Source organism: Giraffa tippelskirchi, chromosome 8, assembly GCF_054371585.1.
Source record: "Giraffa tippelskirchi isolate mGirTip1 chromosome 8, T2T-mGirTip1v1.2.pri, whole genome shotgun sequence".
In the NCBI taxonomy this organism is placed as follows: Eukaryota; Metazoa; Chordata; class Mammalia; order Artiodactyla; family Giraffidae; genus Giraffa; species Giraffa tippelskirchi.
Window position 1 is genome coordinate 113434963 of NC_137282.1, and position 20732 is coordinate 113455694.

The 20732-nt window shown below is 51.7% G+C and overlaps 1 protein-coding gene across 1 annotated transcript in view; it reads right to left on the reverse strand.

Annotated features, from left to right (window-relative positions):
* ERGIC1 (endoplasmic reticulum-golgi intermediate compartment 1) overlaps nucleotides 1-17925 on the reverse strand; it is a 110967-nt gene extending 93042 nt beyond the window's left edge. Inside the window, exon 1 of the mRNA XM_081520520.1 lies at nucleotides 17814-17925. Within this exon, the coding sequence (XP_081376646.1) occupies nucleotides 17814-17833 (20 nt within the window). The 5' untranslated portion in view covers nucleotides 17834-17925. The remainder of the gene's footprint in view (nucleotides 1-17813) is intronic.
* Nucleotides 17926-20732: the final 2807 nt, after the last annotated feature.

A 20732-nucleotide genomic window follows, 5' to 3' on the forward strand; every position in this document is an offset into this window, starting at 1 on the left:
ATACCCGATTCTGATTCTTTGGCAGTTTCCTTTTGGCCAGTGAAACCTGGAGCCCCATTATTCTAGAGGCACTGGAAACCCAGATGTTTATGTGAAATCTCCTTATTTGAAATGCTGGCATCTAACTTAAAAGATTGTTTTAGATGGGAGAACCAAATAATCGCATCTGTGATTGGGCAGAATTCGACCCTCAATGCTGCCAGTTTACAATCTCTGCTTTTGATCAAGTATGACAGAGGTTTCATAAATGGGGAAAGAAGAGGGTCCTGTCAGTGCATTAGACCCCACAATGAGCCAGTAGCTGTGGGAGGCACTCTCAACTCGGATTGGTAATCCTGTGAGGTCAGGGTGCACATGCCCAGAAAGTAGACTCAGAGAGGTGAAGTGAGCTGCCCAAGGACACACAGCGAGTGAGCAGAAGCATCAGGATCGGGACCCAGGTGTACCAGTCTTCAAAGCCCAGCTGAACCAAGTCTGTCTAGCACCTCCCAACAGTGGTTCAAGAACAAGCTGAGTCCTGGTCAGCTGACTCTTCACGCTCCAGGGGGTGTGGGGCAGGCAGAGGTCCAAGCCGGGTGACGTCTATGCGGCCCCACGGTGAGGGGCCTGACCCAGGAAGGGCCGGGTGGGGTGGGGCAGGGAGGAGGTGAGTGAACCCTCTCATTCCTCCTTTGACTCAGGGTTAACTCAGCTCTGACAAACCACCTGGCTTTGAGAATGCCCTAGTTTCGAAGCTCAGCCAACCGAAGCCAAGTTGGGGAAAGTCGGCAGGTCTGAGAGGGGAACCAGCCTGGCCACCTGGCTTGAAGGGCTTGAGGGCGGGGCCCTCGGCTCTAAAAGGAAGGGGTTGGCTCCACCCATCTCCCAGCCCTCCCGGGCTCCATTGTTTGGAGTCTAATCAGCCTGGAACCTGAACACCCATCAGTCTTCTCATCTGTAAAATGGGGAGGTAAAAGCCCCCACTTTTGGGTTTGTTGTGAGAACTGAATACAGTGATAGACTCACAGCACAGTACGTAGCACTGTGCTGGATGCCCAGGAGGTGCTCAGTAAATGTTTACTTCTACCACCATCCCTTCCAATTGTCCAGCACCTGTGGCTTCTCTCTTCCCTCCTTCCAGAAACATCTGCCTGCAGAGGACAGGTCAGGACTAGTTCTCTGCACCGGGGACAAAAGTGGGTCAAAACCCACGTGTCATTATGCAGGATCTTGGGACCTAACACTCACCAGGATGCAAACACCTCCTACGAAAAGTAGAAAAGGTACAGGATCCAAGTGCAGAAAAGCTGCATTCCCGTAGCCCTTCTGAACCTCTGTTTCCACATCTGCAGAGAAAAACGATCATCCCCAGACCACACACATCTTCCAAAGGCTTTCTAAACTCTGAAGCCCCAAGTGACGCTTCTGTGATGATCGTTATTAAGTTAGTTAAGACTTGTGGAACTCAGTCTCAGAATTACACTTGAATAATAACAGGGACCCTTCCTCAGGTTTCCCAGCTTACCTTGAGAATCACTGAGGCCACTTTGAAAGATGCAGACCTCCAGATCTATAAGGACTGGACTTGGGAGCGGGGGAGGGACAACACCCTGGTGATTAGGAAAACCTGCCACATCTAGAGAGAACAGAATTACTGGACTGAAACTGAAAAATGGGCATTTTGAATGCCCACAGTCAGGTGATCTAACAGAAAGTTTCGTTTTCTGGGGTTGGAAAGTCTTGACATTAGGGACTGGCTGTTACTTTGCTAACTGTGACTCTGGGCCAGGCCCTCAACCTCTCTGAGCCTCTGTTTTCTCAAAATGGGAAACAATTAGGCTGAGGCCCCTGGCTGGGGTGAGTGTAGAATGTCAGGTGTCTGCCCCCTCCCAGCTTCCCCACCTCAGATTCCAGGGGCTCACGGGTCATTTCAAGCCAAGTGGAGCTAGTGGGGATGAGGGGACCCTGGGAGCCTCCCGTTAGGATGGGCAGCTAGCCACCCACTCCCACTATGGGCGGCCCTGAGTAATGAGGGGTTTCCCAATTCCTCAGGACACCTTCATTTCCTGTTACCATTACCCATTACGGTAATGTTAACAGTAGAACATTTCCCATTACCACTGCTAGAGAAATAAATCCTTTCTGATGCGCTCAGACTCTTAGATATGGCAATGAAGCACCCAATTCCAGGGGACCTGGACCCCTCTGCCAGGTCTTGGGGAGTCTCATCTGTTTTGGGTTCTGAGCGGTGGGAGATGTGAAGTTTGTGGAGCATGGGCCCCACCTCCCACAGATTAAGGATCTGATTCCAGCTTAACTAGACCTCCTTTCTTTCTTTCATTTAACAACCATCTTCTGAGCACCCACTGTGTGCAGACCCCAGGCTCAGTACCAGGATCCAGGGATGACAGAGAGGTCTGGGCTCTGTCAAAGACAGTGGCTGGGTCTGTTTAAAGACAGACCGATGTCAGGTGACACCAAGACAGACAGATGTCCGGTGACAAATGGCACACACGGATCACTGCAATTGTGCTAAGTGAGCTGATGGACATGTCCAGGTGTGATCAAAGATATAGGCAGGGAAGGGACAGGGGTCGATACCAATTGGAGAGAGATCTTTTTGGAGGAAAGGCACTGGGCAACCAAGCTATCCAGTGAGCTCCTCCTCCACAAACTTGTTATCGCCCTGCCTCCTCTTCCTTCCTTTTCAGTCCCCACCACAGCACTCAGTACTCACCATAATTTGTGCAATTATTTGTTCTCTGTCATTCTGCTTACTTTTCCCACTACCCTGGAAATGCCATGATGGTAAAGACAACGTCAGTCTCATTGTCCCTGGAATCCTCCTCAATTAACCTTTGAGTGAGTGCATGAATGGATGAATGAATGAACCCTGCTTCCTGGGCCTCGATCTCCTCAGAGGGAGAGAGTAACAATACTTCTGGTCATGTTGCTGGGAGATCCAGGGCACAATGTCTGTTTTCAATGGGTGGGCTTGGCGCTGGCATAACAAGGGAGTGGGGGGAACATAGGAAAAGGGGAGTCAGGAGCAGGAGAGGAAGCCGAACAAACCACTTGGGGAGTATCCCCAAGTCAAGGGCATAAAACAACTTCAGTAAGACATGGCAGGACACACAGGGAGCCCTCCCCTCAAGAGCAGGCAGGCAGGCAGTCCCCAAGGACAGCACCCACTGTAGCAGTGCACACACAAATCTCGTGTCACTTCCTACGCCAGTGAGTGTGTGACAAGTTTCCAAGCATGCCTAGGGTCATCTCCTGATTTCCCGACTCCTTGAAGCACGTGTGGGAGACAGGCATTCCTGCGCACGCACAGTCACGTGTCCCAGGCCGGCAATGGGTAAGCAGGGCAGGGAGGCGGGAGAGCATCATGAAGACACATAAGCCCTGCCCAGCATGGTCACACCTATGGCAAGAAGCCTTCCCTGACCAAAGTCAGCAACCAGGGACAGAAGAGGGGCCGTGAGTCCTGCAGGAGCCAGGGGTCATGCTCTGCCCTGGGCCTCAGTTTCCCTATTGGTTAAGTGACACCATTAGTTAACAGTTTGAGTCACGGTGAAAACTATAAAGGGATGAGTGTTATGAAGTGAAAGGGTGACTTCATCCACCTCTCTCTGCACCAAGTTTTGGATAAACTGCCCACTTGTGGGCTTTCTGCCCCCTAAGCCGGCATTTCCCAAACAGCGGCACCTAAGCTACCAGAGTGACCCGTGGTGATTTCAGGCCATGCAGGGACCTGGTGCTTAAATGGCATCAGACTTCACAGTGAGAAGGCCATTCCCTGTTCAGCGCCCTTGAGGGTACAGAGAACATCAAAGAGAACCTCTTGAAGCAGAGCTATCTGGCTGTCACCTGCTTGTTTCTCTAGCTCTTGCTAACATCCCCTTTTTAAACAGACCCAGCCACTGTAGCAGGCACCAGCTGGATAGAAAGGAATAAACTTGCAATTATTTATCTGTATCTATTTGTGGTAGGTGATACTGTTTGTCCATTTTCAAAGATGTTATAAAGTTATCTTTTATAAATAAACATGTTACATCAAAAAACCCAGTGCTGACATGCTAAGTCGCTTCAGTAATATCCAATTCTCTGCGACCCTAAGGACCACAGCCCATCAGTTCCTCTGTCCATGGGATTCTCCAGGCAAGAACACTGGAGTGGGCTGCCCTGCCCTCCTCCAGGGGATCTTCCCCACCCAGGGACTGAACCCGCACCTTTTATGTATCCTGAATTGTCAGGTGGGTTCTTTACATTAGCGCCACCTGGGAAGCTGAGTAGTTTCAATAAAAGTTACTGAATATATAACATATGCTGTTTAGGAACACACCCCCAGAGTAGGGAAATGGTCCCAGGACGGTGAGAGATTGAAAATACTGACCAAGTTCCTACCTCTGCTAGTGACATATGTATCAAGTACTGTCCTTTTTTTTCTTCTTTTGGGGCCCACAGCCCAATCAGATCTCCTGACCCCTTCTGGAGCTGAGTGAGGCCAGGTCCCCAGGTCAAGGCAGAAGTGATAGTGCCACATCCAGACCTTCCATGAGGCCCACCACAGCCTTCCTTTCTCTCCCCACACTGCCAGGCTTCAGAGAGGATCCAATACACTTTTGAGAAAGAACCACAAGATGGTAGACACCTGAGGCTCTGGGTACTATGTGGGGCAGAGGCCCCACCGCCTCGGGACTTTGCAAGAGAAATGAACATCTGGTGCATTAAATCACTGAGATTTTTAGTCTGTTCATGAGAATTAGCTGACTGAGGTTAACACAAAGGGGGCATCTCTAGTCCAGTTTCTTGCCGACCTGGAATCTTCTATACCAGCCTGATATCACTGAGCACCTAACAGATGCCAGGCACAGTCCCGAGGGTTTCACGGAGATGAGCTCAGTTAGTCCTCATGTCAGCACGGGGAGCCAGGCGCTACTGAGTAGCGGGCTTATTATGTCTCAGTGAGGCAGTGGAGACCCAGGGGGCTTCTTGCCCAAAGTCACACATTTGGGAAGCCGTGAAGCTGAGACCTGAATCCAGGGCTGTCAGAGAGTCACAAGGTCATTACTTTGCCACAATGCCATGCAGCCCCTGCTAAGCACATCCCCCAGGGACTGCCATGCCTCGACTATGTGTCAGTCCCTGGGCAGGGTCCTGTAGGAGGTGGCATGAGTGGCAATGCCATGGCCTGGAGCCCCGCAAGCAGGCGGGAATGGAGCAAGGGAGGCGGCTGGCCCTGAGAGGCATGGCCACAGGAGGGGGTGGTCCAGGAGGGCTTGGTCAGGGAGGGCTCTCGGAGGAGGCGGTGCTCAAGGCTGCCCAGGAGGGTGGGTGAGATTTCAGCTCGCAGAGATGAGTGGGGAGATGTGCCTCATCTAGGCCAACCTCCCGGAGCCACAGGAGTTAGCTGGGGCCAGGCCCACCACTCTGTCTACGGAGGGGCCTGAAAGACTGAGGGATGAGTGACGAGTCTTTCAAGCACCTCTCTGAGCTAGATGAAACATGCCTAGTCCTTTCAAAGTTCCTCTTGTGGCTCCTCCAGGACTCACTACCGGCTCTTCTTTCAAAGGGCACGGGGTGTAATGGAAAGAAGTGAAGCGGCAGGGGGGTGGTTCAGACCACCCCATGGTGAGACACCTCCGACCCACTCGGAAGTGACACAAGTGTCTGCTTCAGCACGTCCTGCACAGCGGAGCGGAAAGAGGCGCTGCTGACGGTGAGCCCGTGAAACTCCACAAGGGGTTCCAGAAACTGGTGGTCTGCTTCCCTGTGGGAGGGCCACTTGACAGTGAAGGGGAGGGGAAAGACTGCTGATCAATAAGGACTGTTACGGGGCAGCCCGGCAAACGCCGTCAGATCGAGCTGAAGGTCAATGCCAGTGTGACGTCATGCGGGTGTCACGTAACCCTGACAGGATGTGCTCCACCCTCTACCCAGCCTAATCCTGAGAAAACATCCGACAAACCCAGAGTGGGGGACATTCCGCAGGACACCTGGACAGTCTTCTTCAAGACTGTCAAGGTCATGAAGAATGAGAAAGACTGAGGAACTGTCCCCAGGCAGAGCTGGGGGGAGACGTGACCACTGAATGCAATGTTGGCTCTTGCGTGAGATCCTGGAGCAATAACTGGACACTGGCAGAGCAGAGCTGTTTTAAAATTTTATACTGTGTTGAAACTTTGCTTCTTCCAGGTTGGAGTGCACTGGTTACCCCACCTGGCTGTGAAAATTATGGCCTGTGGGCTGGCAGGGTACCGATCTTTTAAAACGTTTCTTTCCTACCCAGTCTCCCCTCTCTGCTGAGGTTCCAGTAAGGTCTGTTGAGTGTGTACCTTCCCCTTTGGTGTGGTCTCTTTGGGAGCCAGCTGGGAGAAAGGAAAACCAATAGTGTAACTGTTTGGATACTGAAAATTGATTATCTTTTTGAAATAAAAAGCCTGTCCCCCCTTCAAAAAAAAGGACATTAGTGGAAAAGAGGTAAAATCCAAATAAAGTCTGGAGTTTAGTTAATAATAACACGCCAATGTCAGTTTCCTAGTTGGGACAAATGTGTGAACCATGGGGAATGCTGGCGCGGGTCTGTACCACCTCCACAACTCTCCTGTAACTCTAATCTATTCTAAAATGTAAAAGTGTCTTTAATTAAAAAAAGACAGAGAAGCGCCATTCCGTTCTCCAGGGGAACTTCCCGACCCAGGGATCGAACCCAGGTCTCCTGCATTGCAGGCAGATTCTTTACTTTCTGAGCCACCAGAGAAGCCCAACAAAACACATGTCCCATGAGGCTGGGGGGCAGGAGTTGTCTGGCTGGCTCAGCTCTATATCCCCAGCTCTGAGCACAGTGCCTGGCACACAGCAGGCCCTCAAGAAACATGTTCAACAGACAAATGTCTCCACCACCCCAGCCCAGTCCTGGCCTGTTGACTGGGGCTCCACAGGCCCGCTAGAGCAAGGGCGGGCTGGGCAGCCCCACCTGTCCCCACAGGAAGGGCTGCACCACTCCCCCCAGCAGGGTTTCAGCTAATCCCCTGCCCCCAGATGCAGACATTTGAATACTGGAAACGGTCTCTGAGGCCCAGCCTCCTCTCAGGCAACCCGGAGCCCCCTCCGCCAACACAGCTTCCACAGCAACAAACTAAACACAGCTGAGTAGACAGCAGCTGAAATCGGGAGCTTCCGTGGAGCAGCCCCCACCCCCACCCCCCGCCAAAACCAAGGTGATAACACTCCCCTCTGGGGCATGCAAGTTGGGTAGGAAAACCAGCTCTGGCATCACAGAGTGCTCCACTTGCTCGCAGCCATGTGATTTTGGCCAAGTCCTGTCCCCTCTGTGCCCAGCATGCTCATCAGGCAAATGGGAATGGCCCTGGGTTCCAAGCTGACCTGAGGGTGACCTGAACCAACCTGGCACCAGATAAGCAGGGACCATCGTGGGCACTGTGGGCATCGCACAGTGCTGGGAAGCGCCTGAGAGAGACCCCGAGGGCTGAAGGCATTCAGGGATTGAGAGAAGGGGGTGCCACTCCCACTGAGCTTTGGGCAGCCCGGGACTGCTGAGAGGAAAGTCAGGTCTGGTGGCAGAGCTGGCCGTGCACCCCCAGCACCATCCATGGGAGGAAAGCCCCAGGCCAGGAGGAATCGCGCCCTTAGACGTCTCTGCCCAAATCTGAGGGCCCCTCACTCCTCTGCTTCCGGCTCCAAGTCCAGACCCACCAGACCCCCTCCTGAGTCCAGGGGCTCCACCCCAAGTCCTGTCCACCAGGCAAGCGTGTGCTGGCTCCCTGGTATGTGTGACACACAGCCCACCCGCTGCCAGCCACAGGCCGTCGTCAGACCTCAGAAGGCTTTGGTTTGGCCCAGCATAATTGAACTGAACTGAATGTTCAACAAAAATAAAATTGAAAGCACTTACTAATCGTTTTCACACAATTTATGAGATTTTCATCATTTCCTGAAATAGGAAGTGATCTGGAGGGCAACAAGCCACAGGGAGCTGCCCCTTCCCAATGGAGCGTCACTCTCTGACGGGCTCCAGCCCCTGCACCCAGCTGCCTCCCCCCGACCCTGTGTCTCTGACGGGCTCCAGCCCCTGTACCCGGCTGCCTCCCCCCAACCCCGTGTCTCTGATGGGCTCCAGCCCCTGCACCCAGCTGCCCCCACCCCCAACCCCGTGTCTCTGACGGGCTCCAGCTCTCTGCATCCAACTGCCCCCCACACCTCATGGTACCTTCTGGGATCCTGGGGGCATCTGCATGTGTGACCCTGTGACCGCTTTGTCTCCCACTAGAGATTAATGTCTCGGTATCTGGGGTCACCATGTGAGTGCCACTTAGAGAAGGAGCCCAGCTGAACACCCCAGGTCTTCCCACCAGAGCACATCTCTGCCCTGCAAACTGCAGGAGTCCCGGTTCTACCATGTCCACCCATCAGATGCCCCTCTGCGTGGGTCCACCAGGGCTCAGGGTGGAGCACAGGGACAGGGCTGCCAGGCAAGGCCAGGAAGAGAGAGACACACCTTGTTTTCTAAGCATACTTGTCCTGCAATCCACACGAGTTCATCTCATCCTCATAGAAGCCTTGCTGGGAAAGCGTGAGCACCCCAACACGCAGATGAGGAAAAGGGAGGCTCACAGAGTCAAGTGTCTTGTTCAGGGCCCGGAGCCTAGTGAACATGGGGAAGGGCTTCGTATCCAGGGGGATCTGCCAAATGGGCTGTGAGGGTCTGTTCCCAAGGGAGGCACTCCGAAGGCAGCCCTCGAGGGATTCGTAGGGAAGAAAGACATTCCTAAAGGGGGCCCACAACCTAGCCCTTGCCCCTGAAGACACCTGCTCCACATCATAAAGGTACCCTTGGACCCAGCAAAACATCCAAACAAGTCAAGGATCACCAGGTTCCTTCCAAAGTAGTGAAGGGACATTTTAGTAAAATTCTACTATGTCACAGTGGCTCCTGGAGTGAAAGCAAGAGAGAAAAGGATAGTGCAAAGCTGGTGGGGAGTCCCCAAAATCAACAATGTCTGGGTACCAGCGAGGCAGGATAGCACATGGGACTATAGATCCATGGGACTCATAGACCCCAAGTTCAAGTCCTAGTCCTGTACTTCCTCAGCTGTGTACCTGGGCCAGTCACTTCCCAGCTCTGAATCTTGGCTTCCTGTTTCAAAATTAAATTAATAAAGGAAACAATCAGCAGAGTGAAAGGGCACCTTTTTCACTGGGAGAAAATATTTGTGAACTATGTATCTGAAAAGTGGTTAACATCCAAAATACATAAGAAATTCCTTCAACTCCATAGCAAATTACACACACGCAAAACACACAACAACAACCCCACAACCAAATAACCTGATTAAAACTGGGCAGAGGACCTGAATAGACACTTCTCCATATAAGACACACAAATGGCCAACAGGTATATGGAAAGATCCTCAACATCACTAATAATTAGGGAAACGCAAATCAAAACCACAGTGAGATACCACCTCACACTTTGTCAGGATGGCCATCACCTAAATAAATAAAAGATAACAAGTGTTGGGGACAATGTGGAGAAACTGGAACTCTTGTATATTGTTGGTGGAAATGTCAGAGAAGCCACTATGGAGAACAGTAAGGAGGGTCCTCAAAAAATTAAAAATAGAAATACCAAACCAGTAATCAGGGTATTTATCCAAAATAATTGAAATCAGGATCTTAAAGAGATATATACACCCCCATGTTCACTGCAGCATTATTCACAACAGCCAAAATGTGGAAATAATGGCCGGATGAATGGATAAGGAGAATGTGGTGTATACCACAATGGGATGTTACTCAGCCTTCAAAAAGGGAAAACTCTGCCATGTGTGACAACATGGATGAACCTGGTGAACTAAAACAAGCCAGTCACAGAAAGTGTGTTAGTTGCTGAGCCGTGTCCAATTCTTTGCAACCCCATGGACTGTAGCCCGCCAGGCTGTTCTATCCATGGGACTCTCCAGGAAAGAATACTGGACCGGTTGCCATGCCCTCCTCCAAGAGATCTTCCCAACCCAGGGATCGAACCCAGGTCTCGCACATTGCAGGCAGATTCTTTACCATCTGAGCCACCAGGGAAGCGGTTAGTCACAGTCACAGAAGACCCAACTACTATGTCCGCTTATAGGAGGCATCTAAAATAGTTAAACATACAGCAGCAAAGAGTAGAACAGTGGTTGCCAGGGGCTGGAGGAGGAGAAGGAAATGGGAAGTTGCTATTCAACAGGTATAAAGTTTCAGTTATGCAAGACAAATAATAAGTTCCAGAGATCTGCTCTACCACACTGCACACATCATTAACAATACTGGATGATGCACTTAAAAAGCTGTTAAGAGGGTGGATCTCATTTTAGAGTGTTCTGACCACAATTTAAAAAAATTTAATTAATAAAGTGATAGCAGTAGAGTTTCTTGGGGGGATGAAACTGTTCTATATCCAGATTGTGGGGCAGTCACATGACATGAAGTCCATAGAAGAGTACACCCAAAAAGGCCACTTTTACTGCATGTTAATTAAAAAGATAAAGCACATAAAAATAAATGACTATAATCGTATCTATCTCATGGGACCAGTGTGATTTTCCAGTTCAATAACATGCCCAGCACAGAGCACAACACACCAGTAGCTGAGGAACTGTCAGGCATCACTAGTAAGATAAGGATTGCCTCCTTTCCTCCTGAGAAATTCAAGCCTCAGACCAAAATGCAAGAGAAAAGTATTGCCGGCACCTGATGTTCAGGGACCTGTGACTGAAGTTTGGTAACAGCCAGGCCGCTCATCTCAAACAGGGTTTCCACCTTTTGAATAAATAGAACATTCAGTCCATTTCAAACGGATCTTGCTTCCTGTCCAGCTGTGCTGCCCGGAAGGTTCCAAGAGGCAGCGTTCAAGGAAAGGATTATGCTTCCAGGTGTCTGAGCTGAGCTGGTCCCCTGGGGCCCCTTTGAAGTACCATCTGTGTGACCCAGCATCTCTGTGGGTCAATTTCCCTGGATGTAAAATAGGAATAATGCCCAGTCAGAGAGTGGAGAGATTTGTAAAGCACCTTACATATTCCCCTAGCTCTTGATGGCACAGGGAACCCTGAGTTCCCCCTGCCTCTCTTAAAAACGAACACATGGTAGCGTTGGCAGGCTTTTTTCCCTGTCCGGTACTTTTCCCGCACGCTGTTGTCTAATCGCTAAGTCGTGTCTGACTCTTTGCGACCCCATGGACCGTAACCCGCCAGGCTCCTCTGTCCATGGGATTTCCCAGGCAAGAATACTGGAGTGGGTTGCCATTTCCTTCTCCAGGGGATCCTCCCAACCCAGGGATAGAACCTGGGCCTCCTGCGTTGGCAGGTGGATTCTTCTTTACCACTGAGCTACCAGGGAAGCCCTACTTTTCCTGCACAGACCAATGTAATTAAGTTAACAGACCTGAATGTTAAAGCTGACAACAGACAATTAGGCTAATTACCACTTCCTTAAAGGATCAATTAGAGCTGTGTTTCCCAAACAATATTCTGAGAAATGATAGTGGCCGCCCTATGAACCACATGGTGGCTTACATAGTACATTTGGCAAAAGCTGGACTGAACCAAGTGACTCGGGTTCCTTTCAGGCAGGACTTCTCAGAGTCTTTAGTAAGCTACGCACATGCTATGGATCTCCCAGGAGGGAACCCATTTGGAGGAGCACAGACCAGGAGATGCTGAGTAAGTCAACCTTACTGTACATCCAAAGCACCTGGGAACACTGGTAAACTACAGATTCAGATGCAGATTCAGGGTGGGCCCTGTGATTCTGCCTTTCCAGCTAGCTCCCAGGTGATGCTGAAGTTAATGTGGGACCACAGTTTGAAGAGTAAGGATATCACTAGAAAGGTAACCCCCCCACCCACCCGCCACTGACCCGCCTTATTGACAGCTTTACTAGTGAAGAACCAACCCAGAGGAGGGAATGGGCTTGCAGGGTTGACCAGCAGGACCATACTCCGCTCCCCAACTTCCCCTGCAGGGACCCATCCAGCATCTGGCCTTCCCTGTGCTCTCAGCCTGCTAAATATGGTTCTCCTGATGTACAGGAATCTTCTCAGTCTTAGCTGTGCACTGGGATCACACGGGGGCCTTTATAAAATACTGATGCCTCAGCCTCCCACCCTCAGGTCCTGGGGTACTGAGGCGTACTGGGTCTGGAGAGCCACCTGAGTTTGGGGATTTTTAAAACTCCTCCAGTGATTCTTAACATTCCACCAGAGCTGAAGGTTACTGATACAAGGGGAGTGGGTAAGTCTCACCCCAAACACCCTTCTCACACCCTGCCTGCCTCTCCACTGCTGCCCAGGAGCAGTTCCAACATAAAAAAAAAAAATGAACAGATTACCAGATGGGAAACAGAACTTAATGCATCCACAGCTGGCTAAAGATACTACAGTATTGAGGTCAGGAATCCAAACTGCCTCAGGAAGAGAGATTTTCTACCTCCTTCCATGTCTGGATGAGCACGTAAACGCAGGCCCTACACTCTAGAGTCCCAGGGGCTGGAGCAGGAAAACCTGGACCCTCCAGAGTGAGAGGCTCTAAGTCAAGGATCCTCAATCCCTGGGCCACAGACCAATACCGGTCTGTGGCCCGTTAGGAACTGGGCCCACACGGCAAGAGGTGAGCAGCGGGCTAGCTTCATCTGTATTTACAGTGGCTCCCCATCCCTTGCCTTAGGTCCTGAGCTCCAACTCCCGTCAGATCAGCGGCAGTATTAGTTTCCCATAGGAGCGTGAACCCTAAACGTAATGCGCTTGAATCATCTTGAAACCATTCTTCCCCACCTCCCTGCCCGTCTGTGGAAAAACTGTCTTCCATGAAACCAGTCTCCAGTGCCGAAAAGGGTGGGGACCACTGCTCTAAATTACTGTCAGACCATAGTGCGGGGTTGGGGGGGGGGTGGTCTTTAAAGACAATTTTAGAATCAGGTGTCAGACCACATGAGGCTAGTTAAAAAAAACAAAGGTTGGTGACTTTAAGCTTCTTGATGAGCACTTCTGGGAAAGGATTAGAGATGAGAAAACCAATGAATCCAATTAGAGGGGGATTCAGTTCTCTGTGAACTTGGTGAATGGAAGGGGAAAGCTTTAGAGATGAGCCTACAGGATACAAGCGGGGCTCTGGGGCAGAGAGCAGCATTCCAACCCCCAGTACTTTCTGCTGATCAATCATGTCCCTTACCTCTGTCTGCTGCACCTCAACTGGCTCGTCTGTAAAATGGGATAACAGTGTCTGCCTTGCAGGGTTACTGAGGGATTAAATGAGCACAGGTAGAATTCTTACAAGAGTCAGGCACTAGTAAGTGCTCAATAAACACAAAATACTGGCTTGATTTTTACCTAAATTTTTCCTCTGGTCTGATCTTTATTTCCCTTTTGCCCTCATTTTTAAGTCTATTTATATTTTTTTAAACTTGTTGTAAAGTATGTGTTTCCATCAGCTTACCCAAGTTCTTTCTCGGATGAGGCAGGGCAGAAATACAGGCACTCAGGTAAGCTACTCTCTGCCGAGTGCTGACTGCATGCTCCGAGCCCGCCGTGGGGGCTGGGGAGGGTGACACTGATGTAGGGAGTTAGGGGGGCTGCAGGGACCCCCTCGGGCAAGGCCACCTGGGGAGCTAAGGAAATCATCCTTGATCAGAGCTACAGGCCCCACTTGAAGGCTGAAACCAGGATGTGAAAAAAATCATGTCAACTTCAGAAAGCTCCCCCTGGGGCTCTGAGGAGATCTAGGGTCTCTTGGAGATGACCGACCACTCGGAAAGAGAGAGAGAGAGAGAGAGAGGCGACGGAGGCTGAACCAAGGTGCCAGCAGCAGAGCCAGCATCATGGGCTTGGGAACCGTGCGGTCACGCAGGGCCCCACGCTCAGAGGGCTGCGTTCAGACTTGGCTTAACGTTCTGCTGTCACTGTCCTGACAAGCTTAATGCTTTTCCAACAAGGGGTTCTGCATTTTCATTTTGCACTGGGCCCCACAAACTATGTAACTGGCCATACCCTGCAGGGACAGCTCATGTGCCCCTGCATCCACCCTACCGGGGAAAGCAACGAAGGTTGTCATCTCCTGAAAATGAAGAAACTGAGGCTCAGAGAAGGTTAAGTCAACTCTCCCAGGGCCTGACGGTCAGTGACAGGGCAGCATCATACCCCAGGTCTTCGGGTTTCAACTCAGGGGCTGCCGTTGTGGGGGAGCTGGCCACCTCTGCGTGCCTGAAAGCCCTGCTCACGCTCCTCTGGGCCTGGGCTACGGGAACTGCACCCCTGCCCCCCACCACGGGCCAAGCCAGAGGCAGCAGGTGTTCTGGCCCCTGCCAGCCGGAACTGGGTCCCGGCAGGGCCAACACCCACGGAACTGGGTCACGAGGCCAGTTCCACCACTTCAAGGCCCAGCGATTAACGAAACAAAGCAATGGGAGCAAGGCGAACACAGGGCATCTTTGAAGGTCCCTCCTCTGCGCTCTGCCTACTCCCCCACCCCCAGTACATGTTCAAGGAAGGGAGGGGGAAAGCAACCACCCAGAGCTGAAAAGGTTCCCAGTAAAGGAAGAAATGGCATTATCAAATTATACCTGGCTTCCCTGACAGACTCTGAGAGACATGTCCTCAGGGCGAGGGTGGCCCTGGCAATTTTTTCTAGGCACTGGGTTACAATAATGAAAGAAACAGATAAAAATCCTTGCCTGAGGGAGCTCATGTTTTCATGGGAGGAAGGATGAAAATAAGCACAAAATAATGAAGTGAATTATATAGTGTTAGCCAACACAGGTGCTTCGATGAAATAACACCAATAGCGAAAAGAGTGGCCAAAATTTACTGGGTGCTTACTCTGTGTCTAAATGCTTTACACACCTGGCTCAGTTAATCTTCTCAACAATCGGTACTGTTTTCATCCCCATTTCACAGACAGGAAAGTACACAGGAGGTAAGGAGGTCCCACAGGCACTAACAAAGTAAGGAGTGCTAATAAGAAAGGGCAAGAGATTCCTTTCTCCCCCTTCTTGACTTTATTCTGTATTAAGGAAAGCAAAATGGGCAGGAGGGCTGGTTTTCTCCCTGGCCTTGAACTGGGACAGGGGGGATTCAACCAGAATATGTCCCTCTCCATCTCCTGTGGTTTCTTTTTTTTTTTTTGTATTAAGGGTTATTTAATTATAATATGTACATTTCACTAAAAATAAGTTGAGCACACATTGTACCACTATACACCTAGAACAAAACTGATATATGTTCTTAAACTTTCATACAGTTGTGACCACAATTCAGTTGCTGGATTTTACACTCTCAATAGGTTTACACAAACTACAGAACAAGAGATGAATCAAGTGGAAAGTGTCAAGACAACTTTTCAAATGTCACCTATGCACACACGTATTAGAGACTACAAAAAGACCCATGTAAAATTGCAGGGAGTCTCCGGGGTTGCTGGGGCAGCCCATATTGCTGGTGGAGGGAATCCTCTGTAGTTACCATTTAGCGATTCTTTCGCGACCACACGGACTGTAGACGACCAGGCTCCCCTGACCATGTGATTTCCAAGGCAAGAATACTGCGAGTGGGTTGCCATGTCCTTCTCTCTTCCCCATGGTTTTTAAGAGATCTGACAGGGCTGGGGACCCTCCAAGTCTTCCCTTTTCACCCACGGCTAACAGACCAAGCTCCAAGGCTTTGGAGCCAACAGTCCCCTGTTTGAATCCCAGCTCCATCAGCTCACCACTGCCTGGCCCTGGGCAAACAAGTCACATGTCACCCAGCTCTGCAGTGGGGCATCGGTTGGAGAGCTGAGCACAGAGGAGACACTCAGTAAATGGTTATCAATGAACACTGAAGTGCATGGGACGGCGGACCCTTCCTTTGAACCTGAGCCCTGGAAGGAAAACATCTTAGAAATGTAGGTTACTAGGCTCATACATACTCCAAGGTGCGAATGGAAAGTGTTGAATACATTCTCACTGTTCTGGAGTAGCACAAGTTTTCAAGGAAATTGATTAAAACACCTCATTAAGCTGGGGCTCCCATGGCACCTGGACACGCTCAATCTCCAACTCAAGGGACACCAAGTCAGGAATTCTGTGCAACCTAGGACCCTGGCCCACCCTTCAATCTAGGGTAAGATCCTCAGCCCTCAACTTCCTTCCCTTAAAATGTGAGGTTAGGTGCAGAGTGAGTGAACTGTATGCCCCAAAGCAGTGACTTCTTCAATAAGGTCAAAATCCCCAGAACCTACTGAACCATACAGAAGACAGAGGTGAGCACAGGAATTATCAGCCTGGGTAAGGGGAGACTTTATGGAACCAGGAATCGAAGTGCCATCTACAGCTCTCTCATGGCCTGAATGTTACCTGTTGGTATGAGGTCTGCCCCTGAATTCCATCAGAGGAGCCTTTCCTTGTGTGAAAACTACCCTGGTGTCTGCCCCAGGGCTGCGTGGAAGGGGCAGGCTGTGAGACGGCCACGGTGCCCACAGCAGGCCAAGCTCCACGTCCGCCAGTACAAGAGTTTCCAGGCCACTGTGCTCTTCAGGCTGACACCCCAATACGCCCACACGCCTGGGGGTCACCGCCAGGCTTTTCTGCCAGGAAGGCTGTCCCTTTACCCTGGCTTCGTTCACACCAGCAGGGAGGGACCAGAATCCCTAGTGTGTGGATGAGGAAATGGCCTCATGGAGAGGCCATGGGATGTCCACTAACATCCCACTTCTGAACTCCACACCCCACCAGGCTCTAAATTAAGCGCTTCTCAGGCTCTCAGCCCTCCCAGGTGGGACTTTATTTTTAGCCCCAATCTGCAGGTGGTGACAGAGATACTGAGAGGGCTCAGATACTTGCCCAAGTCATCCAGCTGAACAGCTCAGGGGAGGTCTCTACCCAGAGCCGTCGCCCCAACTTCTAGAGTATACCAACCTGCTCACTGGAGGGGACAGAGGCAGGATTCTAATTCAGCTCGCATTAAATTCTAACCCACTAAAACCCTGCTATTTTTTTCCCTGGTATATACATACAGAATGTTGCCCCAGGTCAGGGCAGCCCCTGGGGCTCCAGACCTCAAGGGAAAGTCTGGTGGAGACCCTTGTCAGTCAGGCTTCCAGAAGGCCTAGCCCAGCACAACGTGGACCAGGTGGCGGCCGGACCCCACAAAGGGCTCACTGTGATGACTGCAGAAAGCCAAGGCCAGACTGGGTTGGGCCCTCTCTGCAAAGTCCTGCCCACAAGTCCCTGGTCTCCTCCCCCTCCCCCATGGAGCCCCCAGACCCAGAGCACCGGAGGAGGACAGGCCTCCAGCTGGAGCCAGTCGGGGAGAGGCTGAGCCTAGGGAAACCTGAAACCCTCCAGCAGCTGCCTGGGGGAAGGGGGCTGCAGACCCCTCTGGACCCCTGGGGGCTCACCCAAGGTGCCCTGGTCGCACCTGTCACTGGGGTGGGGTTCAGGAGAGGCACTGTAGAGGGGAGGAAGGAGATGGCTTTTTAGCTCTTTCGCTCCCACCTAGGGGAGGGAGGAAATCTGTTGCCCAGGATGAGGGGAAGGGGATGCGGCTTTGCGAGGTGTCAGGGCAGACTGGGGAGGGGGACCCCAGGAAGGAAGGGGCGGAGGGGCCCGAGAGGTGGATGGCCTCGCTTCCCGCTGCACGAGAAGGCCCTCCGAGCCTCCGGCTGGCTTTGTGTGCGGCAGGGGGCCTGCCTGGAGTCCCAGAGGGCCGGCGGAGGCATGCACAGGGTTGGGGGCTGCTTTCGCGTTTCAGGGGGAGGGGTCCGCCGCGCGCAGAGCACGCCCCACGCCGGTGTTGCCACACTCACCTCCTTAAGTCAAAGGGCATCGTGCCGCCGCCGCCTGGGATGGGAGCGCTGCAGGCCAGGTGGGCCGCGGCGCCGCGTGGGTCCCAGCCCGCTGCCAACACCGCCTCCGGCCGCCCCGCCCCCGCCGGCCGCCCCCCGCCTCCGACACTCGCCGCTGCCTCCAGCCGCCGGGAAGTGACGCTCCGCTCAGCGCATTGGGCACCGCCCCCGCCCCCGGCCGCCCCTTCCGCCGCACCGTTAAAGGGGCCCGGGGGCTGGGGTGCGGCGCTGGGTACCGGGACGGAGGGGCGGGCCTTAGGGGGGCGCGCGGTGGGGCTCGAGGCTTGGAGAGGAAGGGAGCACCCAAAGATAGAGTTATTCGTGCCTTCCCAGCCCCCGCCCCCGACTGTGTTTTCCGTCAATTTCTCTGTGGCCTTGAGCAAATCCCACTGCCCCCGTTATTTTGCATTTGCAAACCGGTTTTCCTGAGTTGAGGCCTCCCTGATAGCTCAGTTGGTAAAGAATCCGCCTGCAATGCAGGAGACCCCGGTTCGATTCCTGGGTCGGGAAGATCCGCTGGAGAATGGACAGGCTACCCACTCCACTATTCTTGGGCTTCCCTGGTGGCTCAGCTGGAAACGAATCCGCCTGCAATGTGGGAGACCTGGGTTGGGAAGATCCCCTGGAGAAGGGAAAGGCTACCCACTCCAGTATTCTGGCCTGGAGAATTCCATGGACTGTACAGTCCATGAGGTTGCAAAGAGTTGGACACGACTGAGCGACTTTCACTTTCTTGAGTTGTGCAGATTAAAGGGCACGGTACAGATCTGGGCTATGCACAGCATCTAACTCTGAGTAAAGGGCCTAATACCATGAAAGAAAGGTGGAGGTCAGGCAGGCCTAGATTTGTGAAGCGGACCCAACCACATCCCTGCTGAGCCTCTCTGTGAAACATGCTGGGCTTCTCTGAGCCCACAGCCCTTTCCACATCTGCAGGAAGAAGCTGATGACACTTATCAGAGGAGGTTTTTCCTGGGGATCAAATGAGAAAGTTGGGAGATGGTGTAGTGTGATGTCTGGCACCTGGTAAAGGCTTGTCACCTAAAGCTGCTGCGGTTGGCTTGCTAGCTCTACTTCTCTGCTTGCAGCTTCAGTACATGGTTCATTTCAGTGGTATTCACTGAGCTTGGCTCTCAGCCCAGTCTATTGTGGACGGCAGACCAAGACCTGTTGTGTGACTTGGCCCAGGGTAGACCTCTCTGAGCCTCAGTTTCCTTCTGTGAAATTCACAGGTAATCCTCATCTCCTTTCCGGATTGCTGAATGAGAGGAGATGGTAGTCGTAATACAAGACCCAGGTGGAGGAAACTCATTTTGAACTTCCCCTTCTATAAGTGGCCCCACCTCGGAGGCTTTGCTAACACAGAAGCTTGAAAAATCCCAAGGGAGGAAGAGGGGGGTGGGGCTCATGTTCAAAAACCAGGGCCAGCAGGCCATTTCTCGTCTATAAATAGAGGGAAATGGTAGTACCTATTCCTCTGGGAGGATTCAGAATGCATGGTGCCAGTTCCTGTCTGGTGTAGGGTGTGGGCTGTGAACCATACTCTTCCTCTGGACCCTATACAGTGTTGCCTCTCCTTCCCTCTGACCTCCAGCGTTCCCTTTTCATTCATTCATTCATTCAGCCAGCAAGGGGCCTGGCACTCTTGGGAGAGAGAAGGAAATCTCAGCTGAAACTTGAATCCTAGGGGCAGAAGAGAGGTTGAAGGGGCCCTGAGTAGCCACTGAGCCCAAAAGACTGTTTGCCTGGCCCTATATAGGAGGGGAGTCATACAGTGGTAAGCATTTGACAATGAGTCCTCCCTCTCCAAGTCTGGTCCACAGTCTGGTGGTGGTCCACCAGCCAACTGCATAGGCACCATGGGGCAAATTCTCAGCCCCAGCCCAAACCTATTGATTTAAGTGTGCATTTGACATGGTCTCCAAAAGATTCATTGGCACATTTAATTCCTAGAGACACTGTGATAAAGGACCTCATTTTGGGGGAATAGGGGACTTCTGCATTTGCTGTTTCTTTTGCCCTGAGCACGTTCATCCCTCTGTGTTCCACCCGGCTGTAATGAACAGAGAATATGCATGCCACCCAGTAGATTCTCCCTTTCTTCATAACTCTTAGCTATGGTAACAGAGCCCATACTCAAGCCAAACTGCATGGGGTCACATTCTAGTCTGTCTCTGTTCAGTTCAGTTCAGTTCAGTTCAGTCGTTCAGTCGTGTCCGACTCTCTGCGACCCCATGAATTGCAGCACGCCAGGCTTCTCTGTCCATCACCAACTCCCGGAGTCTACCCAAACCCATGTTCATCGAGTCGGTGATGCCATCCAACCATCTCCTCCTCTGTCGTCCCCTTCTCCTCCCGCCCCCAATCCTACCCAGCATTAGGGTCTTTTCCAATGAGTCAACCCTTCGCATGAGGTGGCCAAAGTATTGGAGTTTCAGCTTCAACATCAAACCCTCCAATGAACACCCAGGATTGACCTCTTTTAGGATGGATTGATTGGATCTCCTTGCAGTCCAAGGGACTCTCAAGAGTCTTCTCCAACACCACAGTTCAAAAGCATCAATTCTGCAGCGCTCAGCTTTCTTCACCGTCCAACTCTCACATCCATACATGACCACTGGAAAAACCATAGCCTTGACTAGACGGACTTTTGTTGGCAAAGTAATGTCTCTGCTTTTAAACATGCTATCTAGGTTGGCCATAACCTTCCTTCCAAGGAGTAAGCGTCTTTTAATTTCATGGCTGCAGTCACCATCAGCAGTGATTCTGGAGCCCAAAAAAGTAAAGTCTGACACTGTTTCCACTGTTTCCCCATCTATTTCCCATGGAGTGATGGGACCAGATGCCATGATCTTAGTTTTCTGAACGTTGAGCTTTAAG